Consider the following 25,385-nt stretch of genomic DNA (forward strand, 5'->3'; position numbering starts at 1 on the left):
TCAAAGGAATACATGACAAGGCAAAAAACTGGCCACCAAACAGTCTTAATTTTATCTCAGTTTTGTGTCAGGCTGACGGAATGCAGTGAACGGTCTCTGGCTTTGACAAGATGACGGTCCAGAGCACAGGCTATCGGGAGGAAGGGGGACTCGCAGTCTGAGCCTGACTCCTTTCTGGCCCCTGTGGGCGAGCTCCCCAACACCCCTGCATCCCGGCTTCCTCGGGGGTCACCAGGGACAGCACACACATTTCCCAAGGCTGTGGGAGGGTTCCGTGACATTCCGTAGCAGCCTAGGGCCTGGCAGGAGGCCGGGGCTGACTAAACGTTGGCTGCATTCTTCGGAGAAGTGCCAGCTTCCTGAAGGTAAGAACTGTGGTCTTTTCTGAGGTGACTCTCCAGAGAGGCCAGGCCGGTGCCACCGAGTGTGTCTGGCTGGACTGGTGCAGAGGCACCGCCAGAAGACAGAGGCTCCTTCCTCCCCCGGTGACTCTGCCCCCCACTCCCGAGGGCCAAGCCACCATCTGGAGAGAATTCACCTCCGGGTCCCCGAGCTGGCGCCCGTCGCCACGCCATGCTGACAGGAGGTGACGCTCGGTGGAAACAGAACCGTGAAAGGAATCAACTCCACAGAGGAGGCAGCGACTGTGGGAACGAGTGGTGCAGAGAGACACATCTGGGGGCCAGAGAGCAGGAGCGTGCTCAGCAGGAAGCAGGAATCGGGGGAGAGTGACCTGGAAGGGGGGGGGTTGAAATGAGGGAAGAAAGCACTGGCCTAGAAACAGGAAATTAAAGGGAGTGAAGACCACGAGAGACAGGGCAGGGGAGCTGGACGGCAGCCGAGTGAAAGGCAGGTGGGTTCCAGGGTCTGGGGGCTGGGACCTTGGGCACAATCACCTGGCTGGGCGTCAGGTGGCTGTGGAGCAGCAGTCACAGCCACGAGGCCACAGTGAGGCCGACAGTCGGTCATGGAGACCCCATGTGAGAACTCATGTCACCGGCCAGGGCCCATGAGGTCAGACTTGTCGGCTGAGCTGTCCCGATGCTGAACGGAGAGCGACACCCTGGATAGAATCTGCCCAAGAGAGTCCCCCACACCAGAACCGAACTCCATGGACATCTGGTGAGTGCCCACTGAGCCAGCTCCAGCTCCAACGGGTGTGAAGATGCACATTTGACTCTTTCTGGGTCTGCCGGTCTCATGAGAGAGGCAGACAGTCAACCCCATCCCTGCCTACCCCCCAAAATAAACATAAAACTGCAGATGATAACCATTCCTTAGAGGGAGTATGTAAAAACTCGCCATTATTGTCGCTTCCTGTACAGAAAGTGCTGAATAGTTTCTAGGCCCCATCCGTGTTCGTAAAGCGTTATTCATTTCCCTTCCCTGAAATAAGTTCAGCTCAGCAATCGCCACAAGTCAACAGCAGAATTCAGTCGTAAACAGGCAATCCTTCACATCAACAATCCAAAGCAGCATATTATGAGTTGTCAAGTCAATAATTTAATGTTGATTCTCTGGTGCATCAATATTTGCTAAGAAACATCCCCTCACTGTGCCGCGTGTTACCCCTGGGAGTGCGAATCTGTCTGGAGTCTGGCAGAAATTCAAGTGTTGTTGAGAAGACAGTCAGGAACTCTGTTACGGATATCTTGTTTTGACAATTCCCTCTGGACTGTCAAAAGATTTCTGGATGTTCCAGTCAGGCTATAGATTCACCGTTACAAACCCCTTCATGGGTCCTGTTTGGTCCGGGATACATCACCTGGCACCAATTAGGGACACCTGGCAAGGGGACACAGGGCACTGCTGCAAAGTTCTAACTCAGGTGGAAAAAGGCAAGGCAGACACACAGCTGTCAAGATAATGCCCTGTCCATGCGTCAGATGCTTATCCATTTGGTTTGTTAAAAGCAAAGCATTTGACCAAGATGCAAAAGGCTTCTGGGTAGATCTGAACTGAGCCACTAAGTCCCAAACCCCAAAACAACATATTCCTGGGGTGGCCCAGTAGCCACGTCTTTTCGACTTGACCCTGCCCGCACAGACACAGCTGAGGTGACAGAGCCCACGTGAGGCCAAGCAGGTCCTCTTCTCTAGGAATTGTGGATTTTGCACAGAGCACAGCTGGGGCTGAGTCCAGCAATGGCAACGCTCTAGAGGGGTGGGCCACAAACCCAGCCCGAAGGTCCCGGGCCTTGCCTTTGTTCTGCTTCTTCCCTAGACTTCATCGGCTCAATGATCGCTTCGATTCCCGCAAGTAACCCAACATCACTCAAATAAATTACATGTTTTTTAACCTAAATGATCCAAAGTCATTTCCTCTTACTTGCAACCAAGATCTTTTAGTAGCGAGATCACCAGCAAAAATAACTATTAGTCTCTAGTTATTTGGGAAAATATACAAGCAATGTGAGCGTGAGTTTGCCTTGCTAGTTTAGTCTTGAAAAGACAGCTCAAAGGCGTTGCTCCCGAAGGGTCTTGTGTTGCATTTCCTCACTCTGAATGGGCCTGAGGTCCCAACAGAAATAGCTGTCATCATTAAGAGGCTTTCCCAGATACCAAACTCTCCTCTTTCACAATCACATACCCTATTCTTCTACAAGCACTCGCTGATTAGTGCTGTACACGTTGTCTTGAAGAGTCAAAGTGAAGAAGGGATGGGCTCTAGTTCTGGGGCAAGAGGTATTTGGAGCAAAGATTAGGAGAGCTCACCTTCTGGCAACACAGCTAACAAGAACACATTGGAGAGGGCAAATAAGTCACTTAGAGCCCCCCACTGGAGATCCCTCCTTTCCTGGGGCACACCACATATGGGCCCAGCGGCCCCTGGCCCAGGTGAGCACACTGGCCGCCAAAGTGCTTCTAATGAGAGCCGTGTGCATCACCATTACTGGTGCTAAGCACTTTGTGCACACTTGGTATACATTATATACCTTACACACTGAGCCGCTCCATAAATGTTCACTCGACAAATAAAACAGAAGGTCCCCACTCCTGATGTGGTGTGGACAGCAAAAATAATACAGGCGACCTCTGTATTCTGCGTCTCGGTGGTGGCTTTTGATTTAACAGAGATTGGCTGAGCACCTACTGGCACTGTGCTTGACGCTGGGGATACGGCAATGACCAGGACAGACAAAAGTCTCTGTCCTCACCGAATGAGTGCTCTGGTGTGTGTCTGTTTGGGGGTGGGGGTGGGGTGTGCGCAGTGTGTGAAGACAAAAACCAAAATTAGTAAATGACGTAGTGTACCAGAAGGTGGTAAGTGCTACAAAGAAAAGTCCAGCGTCTCTCATCTCACCGTATACCGTAGGTGGCATCTCAAAGGCATCTATCCCCTTTCCCTCGGGGTCTAGAGGAATGGGGGGGGGCAGTGCTAATACTTTCCGAAAGCAGCCAACCTGCATCGGGATTTGGAAACATATTGTGGGTAAGACGAGGGTGCCTTCCTCCATGGCATCAGGAAACTGCCATCCTGAAATGTTAATAATATGTAAGCTTAGAAATAACACATTACCAAAGTTTGTTGGAATGAAGGGTGATGTAATGACAACTGGAAACAGAAAGGGGACTTATTATGGAGTGTAGAAAAAGGAGAGTTGGAGAGGAAGAACTTGTCAATGGGCTCCAGCACTTTCCAGGACAGGGTACCCCAGTCAGCAAGCCGGCACCTGCCTGGCCTGTGGGCGCACGTGGGCTGTTCGGAGGCGAGAAGCAGGGTGCTGCTGCTCGGCCAGCAGCTCCTCCTCAGACGGCCCGTCCTGCCCGTCCTCCGCCCACACGGAAAGTGTGCTTCTTAAACTGATGGCTGCTGCCTGCACGAGGGGCCGCTTCACTTCATCATGGTGCTGGCTGAGAGCTGCGGAGTGCCGGCCACCAGCTGGTTGCTGAAACGGAGAGGAGGCCAGGTCGTGGTGGGAGAAGCAGGATGAAATAGCAGACATGCGATGTCACCAAAAGTGTGGAAAAATTCATGTCAATGTATTTCAGTAAAGTGGGGAGCGCTAGCACCCCTTCTGGTGCTCGGGTGGAGAGCCGCTCTGTTGTCCTGGAGGCCACATCTGCCCCCACCTCATCTCAGCATTCCTTTGGCCTCCAAGGTGACATGGACTATATATAACCAAGGGCCACGATGGGGAGGGCAGAAGAAAGATGACTGTTCACGGCTGTGGGAGAAAAGAAAAATAAGGGCTGGCGAGAGAGCGGCCAGACATGGGCCTTTCACTTTGAGCTGAGTCTTTTCCCAAGTAACCAGACCATTTGTCATAATTATTCAGTGTGGCTGTGAAGCCTGTCCCCATCGTTGAGGCAGAAAAATTGACTTTCCTGTGTTCCGAAGGTCACCCCTGCTTTCAAGTGGTCACCATTAAGTGGTCTTAAGCTCCCCGGCCCACTAACTCCCGGCAATGTGTGTCACTTCCCATGCAAAATGTATGTGACAGTATGACCACATGGGTGAACACAAGGTTCCCTCTTTGGGAAGCTGGATGGTATAACATACACACAACATAACTGAAGTGGCACCGTGGGGGGAGAAGTCAGACTGAACGCACTCAAATCATGGCTCTGTCATTTGAGTAAGGGACCCAATCCTCTAAGCCTAAAATCGGGAGAACAATAACCCTTGGCTCACAGGGTTGCCATGAAGACAAAATGAGCTAAAATGCTTAGAGCCAAGCACACCACCTGGGACTGGCTACTATTCTTACCCACTGGAAACTGTACTTGCTACGACAGTGGCATTCACCATCATCGGTCTGTGCACACAGACACTCTGGTCCTTCCCATCTGTGGCCACCCTAAGTCTTCACTGCTGCCACACCCTCCCCGCTGCAGCCCCGAAGCAAGGGAGGGACTCTGAGGACGACTGCACCAGCCTCCTGCTCTTGGGCGTGACTGCTCTGGGCGCAACCAAATATGGCTGCCGGACTGTTCTTGAAAACCTTCTCCCACTCACTCTACGAAGATTCTATCATGAAAATGGACTTTGAAATTTATGCCCGCACAAAATTCTCCAACAGCCTGTAAGCTTATATGTATAAAAAATACCTAAGTTAAGAGCACTTCAATAAAATAGCATTCGCATTTGCTCTACCAGAGGGGGTGTGAATCTTCTACCCAGATTGTCCTGGATGCAGCACTCCTCTCCAGGCCTTGGAACTCTAATTTAGCGACACTGTTGCAGTGAGACCCTTACTAACAGGGATGGGGTGCACACTCCCCCCAGCACACTGGTCAACTGCTAACTTTTCACTAGTAGCAGGATGAGAGCCATTGGAGTTGTGAGTTCTGTGGGCACCAAGATTGGTGAAGTGGGAGCAAAAAAGAGATTTCTAAGATGCTTCACTCTGGATCATGGGAAAAGGGCCTCTTACCAAAAGCAGCATCGAGATTTACGGCTCCATCTAGGAAATGCACAGGAGCACCAGGGACAGCCAGGCTGCAGAGCTCTCACACCAAGCACGTGGTGCGAATACAGGCACATTCACACTGTGGAGTGAAGGAGCCTACTCCTTCCTCATGAGGGATGCTGCTACAATTATGTCACCTCCATTCAGTAGTACTACCCTCAAACGCTGTCACCTCCATTCAGTGCTATCCTCAAATGCTTTTCGCCACCCCCAAAGAGATTATCTGAGGATCTATAAAAATCAGGCTTTTGCAAAGGGAGGCTGCCACTTTCGGAGTTTGCTGTCAGTGTAACAGCAAATGGTTGGTCTCCCTAAGTGAAAACTTCGAGTGGGAACTGGTGCCCTTCAACCCCTGTGCTGCTCTGTGACACAGGCCTGCAGACATCAGGAGCAGATTCAACAATGCCACCGCTGACTGAATGCCACCGCTGAAAATGAATGGACAAGGTCCCAGGCCAATAATTCTAGACATATGGTTAGCCTAAAAACTGTTGAGCAAGGAGGATGCTATTGGCAAGAAGGACAAATAGAAGTATTTGAGGCCCAAGGAGTCACTGTGGTAGAGCTGAAAGATTGGGAAAGAGCTCCATGTGAGGGAACCAGCCTGGAGTGTAGCTTAAATCACTTCTGAGGATAAGGCAACTGAGGCAGAAGTCTTCCTCTCCCTTGCACTTTAGGTGCTCAAGTGCAAGGGGCTCAAACAGACCATAAAGATGCAGCCCTAGAAAAAGGCAGATTGATGGCCACAGCTGAGTGTCATGGGTCACACATTAGCATATTGGAGCCTATACCGGGGATTTGTCTATCACATACCACACAGAGAACACAAAATATCTGCCTTTCCAATGTGTGCTGCTAGTGCAAATAATAAAAGGTGTTTGAGGATAATATTAAAATGATGTCATCACCTTCTGCTTATCCACTCTTCTGGAAAAAAGTAGGATAGACAATCCAAAAGGTCAGATTTGGCTTTGCAATATTTGCTGGCTTACATTAAACATGGTCTGTCAGATATTTCAGAAGTCGTTTCAAAGCAAAATAAAAAAGTAGAATTATGACACGTTCCCAATGAAACGATCCAGTTTTCCCACCTTGGCCTCCCACTCTCAACATGCTACACACTCTCTCACACCTCTGTGCCTTGGCAGAAATCGTGCACGCTGCTTCAGGGCCCTCCGCCAGCTTCTCCGCACCCAGCACACCGGCACTGGCTTTAGGCCTCAGCTCAAAAATACTCCCTTCCCCAGGGATACCTTCCCTGCCCAAGCCCAAGGCAGTCTTAGGACTGTTTTTCCTATGCTTCTTCAGCATGCTAGACACGTAATTTATAGAAATTAATGTATTATTTGGTTAAACTAACAATTAATTGGGGTCCTCATACACCTTCCCTGCTAGTCTGTTCATTCTTTGAGATGACAGGCCATGTATTTCCATGTCTGTGTCCTCTCTCATGCTTAGTACAAAGGTCATATAATACACAGACAACAGGTATGTGTGTTTTTGGTTGACTGAATAGCAGCTCATAGTTTAGAGTCAAATACTGCCTGGAATATTAAGTTATCAGTAGCATGGGCCAGGCATGGTTGGCTCATGGCCTGTAATCCTAGCACTTTGGGAGGCTGAGGAAGGAGGATTGCTCAAGGCCAGGAGTTTAAGACCAGCCTGAGCAAAAGCGAGACCCTATTTCAAAAAAAAAAAAAAAAAAAAAAAAAAAATATATATATATATATAAATTAGCTGGGCGTAGAGGCACATGCCTATAGTCCTAGCAACTCAGGAGGCTGAGGCAGGATGATTGCTCGAGCCCAGGAGTCTGAGGTTGCAGTGAACTATGATGACACCACAGTACTCTAGCCCAGGCAACAGAGTGAAATCTTGTCTCAAAAAAAAAAAAAAAAAAAAAATTTCAGAATCAGCAGTATGGATTTCAAATGATTTTCTTACTCAGCAGTAGTTAATGTGGGGATACTCTAGCAGCTATAAGAGCACCTGGCACATAGTAAGTGCTCAATAAATATGTGTTAAATGAATGAATGAATGAAAGTGTATAAACTACGAATAAAACCGGCAATTAAGGAGTAGTGGTTTTAAAGAACTATAAAATGGTTCAAGTAAACTAAGTACAGTGGGCACTGCCAACTTCGAAATCAATATATTCCCCAGTAGTGGTTAGTGAGCTGAGTATAAAATTCTAGCATATAGTCTATTCTCACCTTTCAAATAAATGAAGAGTTATATTTTAGTGAAATGTTGGGATTCCACCAGATACTCATGGGTTTCTTTCTAGCAGAGATGATTTCGACTCAGAGTTTTCAGTGAAGGGACCCTTTTTATATTGAATCAAATAGCCTCAGTTCACGTTTCATTCCTTCCCTGTAACTTTTAATCACCCTCTATTAGAGGACATCTCTGAGAAGGAAGTTACCAAAAGTTACCTAACAATAGAAACGTTTGTGCTTAAAGCACTTCCATTCACATCCAGATGATGCGGGGACCAGGTGCACAGATCACCTAAGAGCTTGTCAGAAATGCAACTTAAGGGTCCCACCCAGGAACCTGTGTTTTAATGAGCCCTCTGTGTGATTCTTCTGGTGCTGACATTTGAGGACTCTGGTTTAGAGGTTAGGATCAAATGCTCACTGGAAGTTCTTCCCACCATACTATAAAACATCATCTGTCACCGTGACAGGAACAACTGTGGCTTTCTCTGGGCACCACACCAATAACGGGGCAGGGCTCCCCAGCCAAGAGGAGGCCACTGCGCAGTGACCGTGCCCGCCCATGAGGCACAGCCGGGAGTGACGTGGGGTGGCCCGGGGTGTGTCCACACACAACTCACGTGCTGCCACCATTTCCCCCACTCCCACACCATACCCCCTCAGCCTCATTTCCTCTTGACAAAGATCATTCTGTTCTGATGAAGTCTGCAAGGGCCACAGCAGCTGGTGTGGCCAAAAGACTGTTCTTGCTTGGAATAGAGAGAATCAAAGAATTATCTCTGCCAGATTGCTGGACTTTTCTATTTAGTATCAGGTTGACACAGATGGCCTTGGCTGCTAAGGAGCGCTGACTCCGTCTTCTTGCTCGCAGAAGCCTGAGTGAGGAAAGGCCCTAAGAGGAGAAGAGCCAGAGACGAGGACCACGTGGCAGGAAGAAGCTGGTATGATTTCAGCTCCAAATGTGATCGCTGGATGCCAACGGGCCAGTGTGACATTTATTTCCCTGCATCAGGGGTCCTAGCCATGGACAATATATTTCCAAAGCACCCAAAGAACAAAAGTGTGGGAAAGGTGCAAAATAAGTCAAAAAGGAGGTGCTTTCTCATTCACACGTAGCTAGCCACAGCTGTCTGCCATAAAGGGGGTACCCCAAAGCTAGCGTGCTGGGGAGCTAGTTTTAAAGCACAGGCAGCCTCTCCGTTACTGACCTTCTCCAAGCAGAGAGTGAGGAAATGAGAGAAAGAACGTCTAATGATTAGTTCCTTATGGTCCTTACATTCTTGAAGTCTATTCTTTACCCCCGCTGGAACACTTCTGCATTCTTGATAGCAGGATTGCAATATAAGTTCTTTCCCTTCTGAGCACTGTCTTTTATTGACACACTAAAATATCCTAGGAGCAAGATTCGCCTTCCCACCTCCTTCCCCACTGCCACACTCGCCGCGCCATTCCTTGTTCTCTTTCTAAGAATGCAATAAACATTTCAGCACGATCTTTTCAATCCACATTATTTATAATATTCCGAACATCCATCGAGCCTGGCGAGAATGCTAAGTAATAAATCAAACTTAACAACAACAAAAAAGGAAGAGGGGGGAAGAAACCACCCTTTGGCTAGGCTAAAGCCTGAGACATTTCATTCCCCGAAGGGTTTAGCTATGTTAGGAAAAGTGAGATGGGGATGAGACTCAAGGTTTAGAATGACACAGAGGCAGGAACTTGAATCTATAGGCATAATCATAACTTTGTATAAATCTCAAACAAACTTACCTCTCAGGGGTGTCATGAGGATAAATGAGATACGTGGGAAGCACTCTGAGTGCCTTGAATAAAAGCAATTGGAGCCCAGTTCTCCTTTCTGGGTCCAAAAGGTCATCTTCTTGGGCCCAAAGCCCCCCTCCTCCTTTCCCAGAGCTCCAGTCTTTGCTAATTAGCATCCCCTCTGTAGGTTTAAATAAGGTGGGGGTGAGCCCTGTAGTGGGGCCCTGGCGCAGGGGCTGGCAGGCAGTGTGATTAGGGTACCCTTGCCGCTGGGCTGGGGCTTGGTAGAGGGCCAGTGGCCACCCTGAGCAGGGACCCTTCCCCCTGCAGCTAGCCAGGACCACACCAGGCCACACACAGCCAGAGGGCTCTCTGCACAACGGTTCTGCTCCTGTGGGGGGTGGGAAGTGGAACTTGCCCCACATCCTTACCACATGGCGCGCTAGGCAGGTTTATAGAGTCCGACTTCCTCCTCACAAAGAAAGGATCTGGCTCAGGAGCTCACCGATGATTTCAAAATTTATCTGGATGAGTGCGTAGGCCAGCGCAGGCTATTGGCTAATTGCATAATTGGCTTGAGGCCTTTCAGCTTTGGCGATTTCCCACCCATTCCTACGTCGAGCACTGGAAATCCAAGCTGCTCAGCCTTGCCACGGAACGAGCGTGTGTTTATGTGGCTAGACCTCAATCTAGTGGCTCTGTTAGTGTATAGTCTAACATGCTCTGCAATCTGCTCTAAGTGGTCCCTTCTGACAGTTTCCTGGATTTGAAGGGCTGCTTCTTTTCCATTCTTGTGGAATGGCATTGAATATGAGATGAGAGGAACTGAACCACAATCTGTATCATGACCATTGCAGTCTCATGTTGGTTCTGAGAAAATGACCATAACCAGTACTTGGTCATGATACTTTTCTACCATAAAGTCAGACAAGAAAGTAAATTATCTTATTAAAATTATCAAATTTGCCAACTAATCTAGCTTTACCCTCTACCATTTTCCATTTTAACCTCACTTGGTCTTGTGATAGGACAGCTAATGCCTTCCTGTTCAGATCCGCCACCTGCCTGCTGGCATGGGTGGAGGTTAGCCAGCGGTGCTAACTTCCCCATGTTCTCGAAGGGGTTTGGTGCCAGCTTCACTTTGTTCGTCAATTCTACTAGTAAAAGTCTACAAAAACAAACCTATGAGTGATAGTCACATCTGTTTAAACAAAATCTTCAAAATACAATTTCTTTATAAGGTCCCTAAGTCATAGAAACCACCAAAATAATCATTACTTGACTCTTCAAGTTAACGATCTGTTTACAGTTTCCACTTCTTTTGCTTCTGATGACACGACCGTCCTCTTTAGCTCCCGCATATCAGGCTGAGTGGTCTGCCCAGACCTCTTGCGTCCCTTCCTCAGTACATTTCCACTCTCACTCTGAGAATCCACGAGAACTTCTCTCTCTTAGCTATTACCTCCGAGGCAGAACTCTGTTGCCCACACAGCTTCCCCGTCCCCTCCAAAGAGAGGGCTGGTCCAACTGGTGCAGGGAGACCTTCACTGTCCCCTGACGCTTCCTTTAGTGCCCTCTCCCTGGTGCATGCAGTTCCACTTCTCTCACCCTGACCAATTCACTATCATCTCCTCTTTACTCAAACACAAAAGAAATTATTAAGCCCATGGTGTTAGAGCAGACTGCCTGGGTTCAAATCCCGGCTATGCTGCTCCCCATCTGTGTGATCATCGAGCAAGCTATTTAACCCATCTGGCCCTCACCTACCACACAGGGATAACAGCAGCATATGTAACATACTGGGAATAGCGTCTGTGGCACAGCAAGTCCTCAATACACATGCGCTTTTCTTAGTCTCAAGGCTCTGCCAGTCATGGCGTGCCTACAGCCCGTTCACACGGGATCTGTTTTGGCAAAGCTCTGGTTGATGGCTGAGCCAAGGCAGCTGTGGTTGCTGTCTACCCCAAGATGCCACCCAATGTGCCGCAGAGACTTGGGCGTACGAAGTGAGGTCAGCCGATCCACAGGCTGGCCGGCAGCCTCTGACCCGTTTCAGTCCAGCAAACGAAGCTAACCTGGGTAAACAGGTTCTTTCCTTTGGAGTTGAACTAGGAAATAAGAAGCGCTGCTGGTTTACCAAGTCTGCTGGGGTTCCTAACAATGGGAACACGTGGCCTTAGGATAAACCTATGTTTTCTATGGAAATGTGAATGATTCCAGTCCTGCCCCTCCTAACCAAAAGATCTCCCAAAGAACAAAAGTTAAACTAATACATATCTCATGCTATAGATATATGCGCTTTAAACAAAGGGCAAATTTTGACTAAAGGAATAAATTTCTAGTTGCAAAATTTGGGGTCATCAGCAAGATGATCAGAAGGCGTTCCATCGCTTCTGAAATTAGTGCTTTTAGGCCATTCATGAAATAGTTAAGACATGAACAAGATTAGTTTTAGTCAGAGTCGCCTTTTTCTTTTTCGAGAGATGGGGTCTCCCTATGTTGTCCAGGCTGAAGTGTGGTGGCTGTTAACAGGTGCAATCATAGCACAATGCAGCCTCGATCTCCTGGCTTCAAGCCATCCTCCAGCCTCAGCCGCTAGAGTAGCTGGGACTATGGGCGTGCACCACCATGCCTGGCCACAGTCACCTTTTAACATCCATGCTCATGTCAAATCTAGATTCTATAGTATTGGTAGGTTTAAGCGGGATGAAAATCTTCATGACTTAAGGTGAGTAAAGAGCACACTCCTTTCTAGTTAACTTCGTGTCACTCTGGAGAATGTCCCTACTGCTATTTCTCAAATGAGAAGGCCTGAAGCACTCTGGAACACAGGGTATAGGTGGAGGTATAAGAGGAGGAAGAGCTGGAAAGACAGTGGGTGATGGTTAGCAAGGGCAGGGTTTAAATGGCTCGTGATGGGATCTGGGCTGAGTAGAGAAGCCCCCCAGCCTCCGTGTGCTGCTAACCCACTCCGTTCCCGGTACCATGGTAGGAGCTGGGAATATAATGATGGTCAAGATGGACATAGACATGAGAAGTTCCCCAGGGAACTTATAGGCTAATGGAGGAGACAGGCATTCAAACAACCACACGATGAAATAATTGCAAATCACAGATACGTGCTAAGAGGGAAACACACAAGGTATGATGGTAAGTGCTACTTTAATGAGGTGGTCAGCTATAGCCTCCTGAGGAGGTGATCCATGGGGACCCGAACATGAAGCTCTGCAAAGAGCATGCCAGCCAGAGTGAGTGGTACACAGAGAACCTGGGGACTGATGGAATTTGAAGAAAGCTAAGTCCTGTGGGGCCTTGGAAGCCATGGTAAGGGGTTGGATTTTATTCTAAGTAAAAGTAACAAGATCTCATTTATGTTCTACAGTCATCTATGCCACTGTGTGGGGACTGGACTGCAGGGTATAGTGTCCATGTACAAGTCAAGGCAACAGACATATGTGAGAGAATTATCTCGGAGAACTATTTGAGAGAACTATCCCAGCACCCAGGTATGGGGATGGCAAGGATTGAGTGGTAGCAATGGAGGTGGAGGGATTTGGAACATATTTTAGAATTCCAGGGCTTCCTGTTGGAAAAGAAAGGGGCGCCCTAGTAAAAGGAAGAGAGGAAACAGGATTTCCAAATGGGTCACTGGTGTGCCATTTACTGAAGCAGAGAAAAGCAGGGGTGGAGGGGGTGGTTCTGGAGATGCTGCAGAGGGATTTCGGTTGAGAGATCCAAAAGTAGTCGGATGTGCAGTGTGATGGCGCTCAGAAGAGAGGCCTTGGGATGGTGGTTATGGTGCCAAGTTGAGGGGCCAAAGAAGAGCTGAGCGAGGAAAGCTCATGGGAGGTGCAGAGCAGCAGGGGAGAGAGGAGGGCAGGTGGAGGGAGGGCACTCTGACTGTGGGGACTTCCGTGACTAGGGCCAAGGGTTGCTGAAGGGGGCTAAAAGGGAAGGCTCTGGCCCTGCCACCATCTGATGAGGACAGAACAGCATCAACCACTGCAAGCGTTTGCTGAGGGTCTGCTGTGCACCAAGCACCGTGCTCTTGACCTTACATATATCCTCTCTGATCCCCATCGTAACACCGTACACTGGTATTTCTGTTACTATCACTATCATCATCATTACTGTTATTGTAACTAGTCAACCTCAAGCTCAGAAGCATAAGCAATTTATAAGATTTCAAAGCTCTTCAGTGTTGCAAATGGGATTTGAACCCAGGCTTGACTAACTCCAACTTTATGGTCACAGTTATAAAGAATTTACAATAAAGTTAAGATAGCACATAAGTATAAAAAGGCCTGAGAATACCAATAACACAACTTCCAAACCATCTTCTCTGCTTCCACAGCCAGGTGCCCAGTTCTAGACTAGATGATACGACTTCTCACTGTCTGCCCTACCACAGAATGTCCCCAGTGTCAACGGGCCTCCCTTTTGCTGCTCAAGTCAACCCTCTTCTTCACCGTGAACTCAAAAGCTTGACCACATCTACTCCTGGCTTTCCCTTTGAGAACTGGAGGAGACAAAATTATTATCTGCAGATAATGTGAATGCCTAACCTGGAAATAAAACCTATTTCAACATAAAACCTATTTGAACTAACCTAAAGGGGATAGTTAAAAATACACAGATAAATTCCAACCCTTTTCTTATAAACCAGTCTTAATCAATTAGAAAATACAATGAAAAAAGTTTACTAATAACTAATGAACAGAGAACAAAGGAATTAATAAAAATGGAAAGAAGCGCTTTTTGAAAATTCTTCAACTTTACTGAGGGACAGAAAGGAAGATACGAATGAAAAGAGACATGCCACGTGTCTGGATGGGAAGACAGTACTGGGTGCCTGTCAGTTCTCTCTACGTTGATACGAATATTTAATTCAATTATAATAAAAATAGCAACAGGATCTTTCAGGAACTTGCCAAATTATTGTGAGGCAACTAAGACTATTCCCATTTTGCAGAGCAGAAGCTAAGCTCAGGGAGGTTAGGAAAGCAGGATCTACTCTAAGGAAATGGAGGAGGGGGCACATCAAGGCATGGCACAGTAACAACTGCACTGACGCTGGGTGCAGAGCTGTGCGTCCACGTGGTGGGCTACATATGGGGAGGAGAGTAGATGGGGGGGGGCCTCCAGGTGTGGTCACAAGCGATTTGGGCAGTGGGGAGTCTCTGAAAGGGGTTAGCGGGGAGAAGTGACGGAGGAGGGGGAGAGCTGCCAAAAGCAAATCTGCGCTTTCCAAAGCCCCCCCTCGTCCCCCCGCCCCCAGCTTCCAGGCAGAGAACGGACTGGAAGGAGCAGCTGCAGAGACAGGAAAATGAGTTAGGGAACAACAGGAGTGGTCCAGATGACCACAGAGGGCCGAAGTAAAGGTGAGGCAGTGGGAAGGAAGGAATGGTATGGATTCCATAGACACCAACCAAGGAGGTAGAATCAAGGAGAATTGGCATCAGACGGGATGTGGGGGCTGAGCAGAATCAGGGATGATTCCCGGGTATTTGGCTTGAGAAACGGAGTGGTTGGTGGTCTTGCTCTTCAAAATAGAAAGCGGAGAAAGAAAAGCAAGGCTGGAGATGATCACAAGCCCAGTTTGGGACATCTTGGTATTACTGCAAGCAAGCTTTGACAGGACAATATTTGCTTTTCTTCCACTTGGATTATAGAGAACTTGTCTTTTGGGTAGCAAGCCATTGGGGGAAATTTTCTTATTTTGGTGGGGGGTTGAATGTAGACCCACGTCTACTTTGAGTATTCTAAATGTGAAGCAGATACAGTCCCTTGGAATCATTATAAAAGTATTCAATGGGCTCAGGGGCGGGGCACAGTGGCTCATGCCTATAATCCTAGCACTTTGGGAGCCCAAAGGGAGGAGGATCACTTGATGCCAGGAGTTTGCAACCAGCCTGAGCAAGAGCGAGACCCCACCTCTACAAAAAATAGCCAGGTGGCGGTGGTGTGCCACTGTACTCCCAGCTATAGGAGGATCGCTATAGGAGTTTGCAACTAGCTTGAGCAAGAGCGAGACCCCACCTCTACAAAAATTAGCCAGGTGGCGGTGGTGTGCCACTGTACTCCCAGCTATAGGAGGATCGCTTGGGCCCAGGAGTTTGAGGTTGCAGTAAGCTATGATGATGCTACTGCACTCTAGCCTAGGCACAGAAAAAGACACTGTCTTAAAAAAAAAAAGAAAAAAAAATGGCTCAGGTATGGGTGTAGCATCAACGGCAGTAGAGGCCTCCCCCGCAAGGCCCTCCTTGGGGTCCTTCTCCCCACTCTCTGGTTGGAGGCCAGGCCAGTGTCACACCTCCATTTTCTTCTCTTTACCCAAGACTCCCAGACATACATTTTATGTTTCTGTGCATTTGATGTTTTTTGGCTGATACTGATGTTTTCTTACTATAATCCCTCCTTTTTGACATCTTAGAGTGCATTCCTTCATTCATTATCTATTCCCTCAAACATTACATTGTTTCAAAATCTGGTGTAAAATAGCTTCAGCAGAAAGGCATGCAGTTGGAAACCACCATCCTTGTTATTAATGAAACACTGGTGCCTCCAGGTATCTGTTTTCTTCACTTAAAGCTACACACACGATCTTATAACTTAGGCTTAGCAATTTATCACAGTGTAAAGATAAAGGTCAGCCAAAGGAAAGCCAGCCATTTTCTCTATCAGATACTCCTCTGGCCAACCTTTATGGCCAAGAAGGACAGAATCGAGATGGTCTTGCTCACCTGGTGGCAGTGGACCCAGCTTAAAGGAAAATTCTGAAAGGAAACATCGAAGCTACAGCTAAGCTTGCAAATTTGAATATATGAAATGAAGAGAGTAGCTTTATGGAGATGAAATCATTTTTTTTTTCCTTACCAAAACTGGGGAACTGTACTTATGTGTCCTCTAGCAAATGGCTATCTAAAGACACCAGCACAGGCTGGGTGGCAAGTCACGAAGCCAGAATTTATGTACTTGCTCTAGAACAGGGGTCCTCAAACTTTTGAAACAGGGGGCCAGTTCACTGTCCCTCAGACCGTTGGAGAGTGCGCACTGTGGGCCCGGGATGAGTTGGCTGCTAAGCAGGACCGGCAGCGGCGGCAAAAGCACCCAATGGGCCAGATAAATGCCATGTGGCCCGCCGGCTGTAGTTTGAGGACGCCTGCTCTAGAACCTGTAGGGGGTTCCGGGGAGTAAAAGAGCCCAGGACACCTGACAGGTATCCTTGACAGGAAAAATGGAGCACTTGCAAGTGCTGACACCAAAACTAGAGTGACCCCAAGTGATGAGTGTCTAAGAGAACGTCTTGCCATCAAATAATATCTTTACTCTGATGAAAAGATGGGAATAATTAGAAATTGTCTTTTTAAATTAAGAGATTTTTTCCATATCTATAAATATTCAATCTTCAATGTTTGAAATAGAATTATCAGAGTTTTCATGTCACTGACATTAAAGCAGCAGCTCAAGAAAGGCACCACGACAACGTGGAATGTGGTGCTCTTACAACAAAGAGAATGACACTATTCATTTAATAAGCTTAAACTGTATGCATCTTTTTAAATTAAAAGCAATTTTTAAAACAACTAAATGTTTCTAACAACTCCAGTCTCTATGGATTATATAGTTCTCTTCTTATTTTCTGGAATTATTTTATTAATCAAACACAAAACTATTACAGCCTATTCAGAAAAGTCTGATGGAAACTGTAACCTGAATAATATTTAAGGGTTTTCTTTTGAAGCTGAAAGCCAGCAATTACAGTACTGGAAAAGTCTATTTTATTAGGGTGCATTTCCTCAGGAGAGGAAATGATTTTTGAGAATACTGAAGCCTTTTTTATTCTAAAGCAGGCTAGCAACACCTGTACACAATCTTTCTAGACAACAATAAGACTTTTCTGGGGTTTCATGTCATGACTATTTAATTTAATAGCTCTGAGAGTTTAAGCAGGACACTAATACCTCAGTTAACTGGCACGATCAGTGAACTAGAGATTCCAGTAACTTAATTTTTCCATCAACTAATAGTAACCCATTTATGCAATGAAATTTCCTCAGCAGGATATAGGGGATCTGGACAGCTCTTTTCAGGTATGCACAATTGTATGGTTTGTCTCTCAGTTTTATAATACATTTTTTTAAAAAAAATCAGCAGTTCGCTTTGCATAAATCTTCAGATTAATAAACCAATAATCAACCGCATGTGAGAAGGCTCACCCAAACAAACAAAGGAAAAGGGTTAAGTTTAACTCTGATAGTCTTAGCTAAAGAAAATAAACCTAGTAGAGAAAATAAATATTTTCCTCTCGATTCATGCAGCATTCATTTAACATGCTAGGCACTGATCAGCCCCCTGAGGATACAGTGATACAGAGGTAAACAATACATGTTTTTCTGGACCTCAGCAGCTCACGGTTTACATATGGATGAAGTAGAAAACTTCGGAAGATGCAAAAAATGACAGCTGTTTAAAATTTTTTTAAAAAGCATATAAAGCTACTCTTGCTTTGGAAAACCAAGGCAAATGAAACATACTTTTAAAAATAATCAGTGAAAAGCAAATAAAAGTTCCCCCTAGATCTTTTTAATTAGCAGAATAATAAGGATTGACTTTATATCCAGACATCAACTGAGCAGAATTAGAAAAGTTCAAAAGTTCTCGGAAATGTAACACGTAAATGGATGAAATTAACCTAAAAAAGTTTCTGATTGGACTTGCTTGGGGCCCGAAGACCCTAGGTCCTTTTCCGTCTCTCCCCTAGTTTTAGGTTTTAATTAACAGTTGCTAAGTCTTTCAAGGTCACAGGTGGGGCTTAGTTTATTTCCTCTGATGGCTTCCAGCAGGCGACCTTGGCCTTGGGACATCAGGTTTTCTTGGAATACTAGGTTCCGTTCTCCCAGCTTCCCAGGCCCCACCCCTCTGGAGACTCTGATTCAGTGGTTCCAGGATGGGGCCCAGGAATTTGTGTTGTCAGCAAGAGCATCATGTAATTCTTATCAGGGAAATTTGGAAAATATGGACAGTATGATCTGCCTAAGAATCACAAGTTGAGAGTGGTGCTAGGAGAGAAAAATAGATTCTCAGGCCCAAGGACAAGAGGCACAGGTTCGGTAAACCTGGAGTCAACCTCAGGAATCAGCATTTTTAACAAACACCTTTGGCAATATCTGTTTGACAGAAACATTGTCCTTGGTGCTGATGAGCCACCAGACTCTATTCTGCATGTGTTGGATATAAAACAATCAGAATCAGGAGAAATCAACATAGAGGTCTGAAGTAGTGATTAAGAAAAGCAAGGTAGAGGGGGCATCTGGGACATTTCTGCCTGCCGGAGGCCCCAGACTGGTTTCTGTCTTAAATGCAGCATTTCCTGATCTGACCTAGATGGGCCTTTCTCTAAGGACTGTTTCCTGAAGCCAGGGTTAGGCCCAAAGCATATGGACAACAAGGTGCCCATCTGTTCCTATATAGGGCAGATCCAGGATGCCTATCAATGTGAGCCTGAAACAGTGATCACCTTAATTAAATAAATACAAAATGGCAAGACGTCTTTTGGAATGGTTATGGTCTGGTTATATCATGCCTGAGAATTGCAAATGAAACTGTTACATGTACCAGTCCCTGGTCATAAACGAACACATTGTTTACTACAAATTCTGCTGAAATAAACCTGTCTTCACATGCAGTTGCTAAGGCACTTGTGCTTAGAAAAACAAATACTTTAGAGACAAACAATACCTTCGTATTTTCCCTTCAGAAGTGACTAATTTACTCGATATTTCTGAAAAGTGGTAATGAACTTCTTCTGGAATCCCCATATTACTGTATTTCACACTTGCCAATAACTATACAGATCTCTTTGGAAACACCAAAGGAAACAGCAGACTTGGTGAGGCAAAAAAGAAAGAAAAATAGGGCGAGATCCTAAGTGGGACAAAAACTCCACTTGAATGCGTCCCCGTGAAGTCAGTCTATGCTTCATCCAAATGGTTGAACTCCAAAAGCACCTCGGCAGTTCAGCTGTCTTGATTTCAATCCCCTGCCCACATGGCTCAAATTTGCAACTTAAATATTCAGTATGAAAACAAAGTTATTTAACTGTTAGCACAGGCTGCTTCTCCAAAAGAGAGAAGGAAAGGCACGTGTTTCAGCCCACACACATACACTGATCTCTGACTTCTAAATATCAGAGCACAATACATAATTATTTTGGCTTTGGGAGACTATACTGTCTGCTCCGTTGGGGTGGGCAGTTACAAAAACATATTGTCTTGAACACTGCCAGGGCTGACGATTTTATGCATGTACAGTACAAGCGGTTCTTTTTCATTTTGGAAAGAAAAAGCACTTAAAAAAGGTTTGGTAGAGGAGGCTTTGCAGCAGTATTTCACCTCAATACATCTTTCAAGTTTGATAGCCTGTAAGCTCATGGCTTTGGTTCTCGTCTTCAACCTTCAGACAACTCTAAGCTGTCCACGGCAGCTGCAGAGGCCGAGTCTTTAAATGAAATAAAAAAAAATAATTGCTTCAGGGAACAAAGAGAAGAAAAAAAGCTCTGTTAGCTGAACTACGTGGCCCCTGGGGATTGTGTGTGGTATGTATTCCTGATTAACATTGTTCAGTGTGGTAGAAAGAATCCCCGAGCAATCCCGGAATCAGGAAAAGTGTGATGTGGTGGAAAGAGTGTGTGCTTCAGAGAGCACCTGGGTTCAAACTTCGGTTCTGCCGCTGGTCACTGCGCGACCTTGAGAAATGACCTTCACCTCTGAGGGTCCTCATCCCTTGTGTGCGACAGAGGAATAACGCTAGCTATCTCATGGTTCTGTACGGAGGCCGGGAAGGATGATATATTTCATTTGCTGATTTCATTTGGCAAACTGAATGCTCACAGTTGTCTCTGCCCCTTCCCCAGACTCTACCTAAAGGCAGGGAAATGGTATAAACCCATAAACCAAAAGAATAATAAAGTGGCATCCAAGCAGATATAGCAATAAAATGTTGGAAGATGGAAAGTAAATGGACAAGTGAGAAGTGACTTAGAGTAGAAGATGAAGGAATCTAAACAACTGACTGGGGGTGGGGCTGGGAATTCCCAGCAGGAAGCTGCCTGGTACACCAGACCCCAGAAACACTGGGATGGGAGGCTCCAGGGCTTTGGAAGTCAGGGCTCCCAGTGGGGGACAAGTCAGAGACTGTATGAGGACCAGCTCTGCTCCAGACCCTCTCTGCCAGCCCACGCCAGGCAAAAACCATCTCTGCCCTATCCTCTTGGGAGAGAGGTTCGTGGGAGAAACTGGACCAGAGGGGCTTGAAACATGGAGGGAATAGGCAGAGAAGGAAAGGGTAAAACAAGAGGTTAAAGGAGGGGAGATTAAATAAATGTTTTCATATGGAATGGTGAGCTCACGGCCCCTTCCACCTGTCAGGCTCCCAGACACTAGCAGCTAAGCTCCCATTCGTCAGGGGGAGACCACAGAGCTCCCTCAGCAGAAATGGACTAATCAAAGAGAAAAGACCTACAGATACTAATATTTGGGATCCCCAATAAAATGACTAGGTCCTTTCCCATCTGATAATACTTCTGTGAAATCTACACCTCAACTGAGCCCACCCATGTCCACGGAACTTTTATCATGTCTTGCTAGTGCTTTATTCGCCAACATTAACAGGTACCCAAACATCTCTAGACAGTTGACAAAAGGAGGAAAAACAAAAGCAAAAATAAAAAGCAAAAAACATGCCCTCCCTCCCCCTCAAAAAAATATATAGAAAAAGAAATTCAGTGAAAAGATACAATGTAAAGAACAGAAGAAAACTTCAAAGAGACAATAACTAATGTTTTCAGAGAGATAAAATATATGCTCTATCTGTGAAACTAGAACAGAATAACATTTAAAAATCAGTAAAGAAAACTTGGAAGTGAAAAAATAAGACGATAGCAATAAAGAAATTCAACAGAAGGATTTTAAGATACAGTTGAAGAAATGTCCCAGAGATGAACAAAATGAAAAAGACATGAAAAACAGGAGAGAAAATAATAAGGAAATTAGAAGATTAAATAAACCAGGAAGGTCAATACTCAACTAACAGGTGCAGCAGAGAAAAGAGAAAACAGAGGAGATAATTATCAAAGCTATAAGAAAACATTTTCAGAACTGAAGGACATGAATTTCCAGACTGAAGGGTCCACAAAGTGTTCAACACAGTAATGGGATGAGGGGGGAATTTATTCTAAGGCTTTATGTGTGAAACGTAGAATACTAGGGCTGAAGAGAAGCTCTTTAAAGCAAAACAGGACATAAAACAAGGTTCAGGAATCAGAATGGCACTGAACTTCTCAGTATCAACACTGAAAGCTAAAAGCCAAGGAAACAGGCCTTCGAAATCCTGAGTGCAAACTGTTTCCAATCTAAAATTCTATATGCAATCAATCAACTGCAAGGAGGAGAATAAAGATATTTTCAGACATGTAGGATCTCAAGAAACTTAATTCCCAGCTACTTTTTCTCAGAAAGGTAGGGGAGGATGTGCTCCATTGCAACAAGGAGGTAAACCAAGAAAGAAAACCAGTTCCAGGAAAGAAGGGCTCCAACGGAAGAAGGAGGTGATGGGAAGTCTTTAGGATAGTAGAGGTACAACTGGCCTGGAGAATTACCAGATTGGATTAGAAGGCTGGAGGCCCCAGAGGAGGGGTGACCCCAAGGAAAATATGAGAAAGACAGATCATTTGATGTGTGTTTGATCATATCCACAGGAATTTCTTAGCATGGCAGTAACTCAGGGCAAGAATTATGACCAACAAAGAGAAAAATGAGAATAAGTCCTGAAAAAATAAAATGTTGAATAAGAAAGGAATTCTAATTACAGTAAGCTACATTGCTCAGTGAATGATGTTGACATGGGCAAAATGCAAATGCTGGGTAATGATTTAACTAATAGTTGTGGCTTAACTCCATTGGCAGCACAGAGGGAGAAGTGTGAGTGCACGTGTGTGGGTGGGCAGGGGAAGAACTAAGCACCTTCCACAGTAGGAAGTTAAGGGACAATATCTAAAATCACTAGCAAATCAAGTCACATCAGTACAAGCATATTATTCAGAAATAAGAAAGCCAAACCCAGGTGTAAACAGACAGAATGGAGATGCAGCAAGTGCAGTGCGTACTTTTGTGTAGAATCAGTAAAAATGTAAAAAAAAAAAAAAAAGTAATGTAAAAACTTGAAAATTAGTAATATAAATAATGTGTAAACTTGGAAGAAAAAAAAAAAAAAAGAAAGCAAAACCCAGAAGAGACACATGAAAGAGATGAAAGTACTTTCCTCCAAAGAGTGGGATGCGAGGGCAGGAAGTTGTAGCAGGTAATTCTTGTTTTCTGCTTCCTGCACTACTATTTGTCTTTTTAAACTAGCCTAGATGTTTATCTTGACTCTTCATCAGGCCAGGCTCTGTGTTAGATGCTCACCATGGTTGCCTGGCATGGGAATTGAGGGCAGGTGAGGGGAGTGAGTGTCACCTGTATCTGAACCATACAGAACAAGCAGGTGCTGGGTACAAAAGGGAGAAGAGAACTCATGTCCACTGTAGTCTCCTCTTGGCTGCCCGGCAAGCACACGTGTGCACGTGCACACAAACATACACTCGCGTATAAAAAATTCCAATAATCTAACAGTACAATCACAATACAGCTCTCCCAAGTGCAAGCAAAATGGCATTTACTTTCTTCCCAAAAGGAGTAAAATGTCAAAGCACATCTTGCTACTGTATACAGAGGGAAAGTCATGGGGCCTCTGTGCTACAAGTCCCAGATCTCTGGTTGATGGGCATTTTTCTCAGTCCAGTTCATACATAGTTCTCTATATTATGGCTAAATAATTCAGTCACCTCCAATACATCCAGTATATACCTGCAGATGACACTGATGACACTATTAAGTGTCATCACTTATTAATGATGATAATCATCATTATATCAATGATGATACCTGATGACACTATTAAGAGTTCCCGTTTGGAAGAGAGCAGGACGTCCGGCTTCTGACTAGGAACCTTTGTACCATCAGCAACCAAAGAGAATTAAATGTGAGTGATGTTGAGAAAGGCAAGAAGATTTTTGTTCAGAAGTGTGCCCAGTGCCACTCTGTGGAAAAGAGGGGCAAGCACAAGACGGGGCCCAATCTCCATGCTGTCTTTGGGCAGAAGACAGATCAGGCCACTGGATTCTCTTACACAGACACCCATAAGAACAATGGCATCACCTGGGGAGAGGATACACTGATGGGGCATTTGGAGAATCCCAAGAGGTAGTACAACATCCCTGAAACAAAAATGATCTTCACTGGTATTAAGAAGGGAGAAAGGGCAGACTCGATAGCTTATCTCAAAAAAAGCTACTCATGAGTAATTGGCCACTGCCTTATTTATTACAAAACAGAAATATTTCATGACTTTTTTTGTGTGTCCCATAATTTAATTGGTCTCATACACCAGAATTCAGATCATGAAAGAGTAACTGAATATTTTTGTTGCACAGTAGTCCTGATTCAACTAAGACTGGCTTGTGGTTAATTCGGTTTTTTTGAATTTTGATAGTAATTCCAATTCAGTAAATGCTATCACTGTTTTCCCCTTCTAAAGATATGATCGAATTAATTAGTAATGTTCAACAAAGATGGTAAACTGCCATCTCAAAACCTGTTGTAGATTGGTTTTATATTTAGATTTATATAACTGGCTATGGGAATATATTTAAATACTAGAGAAATCCCTTCACTGTCTTGGAACCAAGCAAGACTCACTGGTGTTTTAACTTGTGTTCATTAGCCTGGTAAAGGCGAGGGCTGGAGACAAGGTAGCAATGTTTACTTTATATATTTTCGGTCTTTGCTATGCCAATCTAATTTCCCTGTGTCTACTAAAATGCTGTCTTTTATCTACTGAAAGGTATTTTAGTGTGGTTTATGTGTAATATCAAATAAAGAATATTTAACACTTCAAATAAATAAATGAAATCATGCATGAATGAAAAGCTTCTCTTTGGAAAAGAAGAAATGGGACCAGCAGACACTGCTAAGCAGTCCGGAGCACACATCCTTCTTACTAGGCTGGGGTAACTCTATTCCCTGGGAGGCTCATTCTCATCTATAGTCCTCTGCTGAAGAAGATACCTGTTGTGGGGTTTCCTCACTTTATCTAAGGTCAGCTTTAAAAAGGGAGGGCTGCACAGCCATGGTGAACACAGAAACAAATTCTGGGAAGGAATGAGGATTCCATCGGATCTAAAAGTAGTATCAACTCAGACATTGCTATCAATGCAATGGAGTTTGTGTGTGTTCTATACAATCACTGTAGAGTTACATGCTTCAAATACTGAGCTAAATATTCAGTACCAGGAAAAAAGCTTGCCTTTCTTGAAAAAGTATTATCATTGAGTGACACATCATATATCCTTTTTTGTGCTGGTTTTCTAGGATTCTATTCTCGGTGCTAAATTTAATGCTCAAACATGGTATTAGTTTAGGGATTTGATATATTCTATTTATGTTCTCCTCTACATTTAAACATTTTCTATTTCTTCTTTAACAGCTTTGAAATTATATCTATCTATAAAAATTAAATTAAAAAATAAAAAAAAATATCTTTCATTGTAAGCTACCCCATGTCTTTGGAATACATAGGTTACAAACCTATCTTGGGATAGAATTTGGGCTATCTTTGTTACAATTTGCTCTACAAGATTCTCAGAGACTGAGGTTGGGGAAGAAGGCGGGCCTTGGACAGTCTGCAAGCCTTGCTGGCCAGTCTTCATTGCTTGCTATTTTATCCTTAAATCTTGGTCTGCAGGCTAACCTCTGTGAACTTATTCATTTATTTATGCATTTGTGTATATTTTGCTGTTGTTTCTAAGGAAAAGTTCTTTTTGAGATCCTCCAGCCTTTCCTTAGTTGAACTAAGAACTGGGATTGTTTTTCTCATATGTCTGTGTGTTCCTGAGT

The 25,385-nt window shown here is 45.1% G+C and overlaps 1 protein-coding gene and 1 pseudogene across 3 annotated transcripts in view; one reads left to right on the forward strand and one right to left on the reverse strand.

Annotated features, from left to right (window-relative positions):
* STX8 (syntaxin 8) overlaps positions 1–25,385 on the reverse strand; it is a 467,623-nt gene that overhangs the window by 10,074 nt on the left and 432,164 nt on the right. Inside the window, exon 9 of one of the 3 annotated variants that reach the window (XM_012761218.3) lies at positions 3,525–4,168. The exons of the other annotated variants lie outside the window; for them this stretch is intronic. Within the exon in view, the coding sequence (XP_012616672.2) occupies positions 4,113–4,168 (56 nt within the window). The 3' untranslated portion in view covers positions 3,525–4,112. Of the gene's footprint in view, positions 1–3,524; positions 4,169–25,385 lie in introns of those variants that run through there. 3 annotated transcript variants of the gene reach the window in all.
* Positions 12,611–23,943, forward strand: LOC109729472 (cytochrome c, somatic pseudogene; annotated as a pseudogene).

Source organism: Microcebus murinus, chromosome 18 (genome assembly GCF_040939455.1).
Source record: "Microcebus murinus isolate Inina chromosome 18, M.murinus_Inina_mat1.0, whole genome shotgun sequence".
Lineage (NCBI taxonomy): Eukaryota > Metazoa > Chordata > Mammalia > Primates > Cheirogaleidae > Microcebus > Microcebus murinus.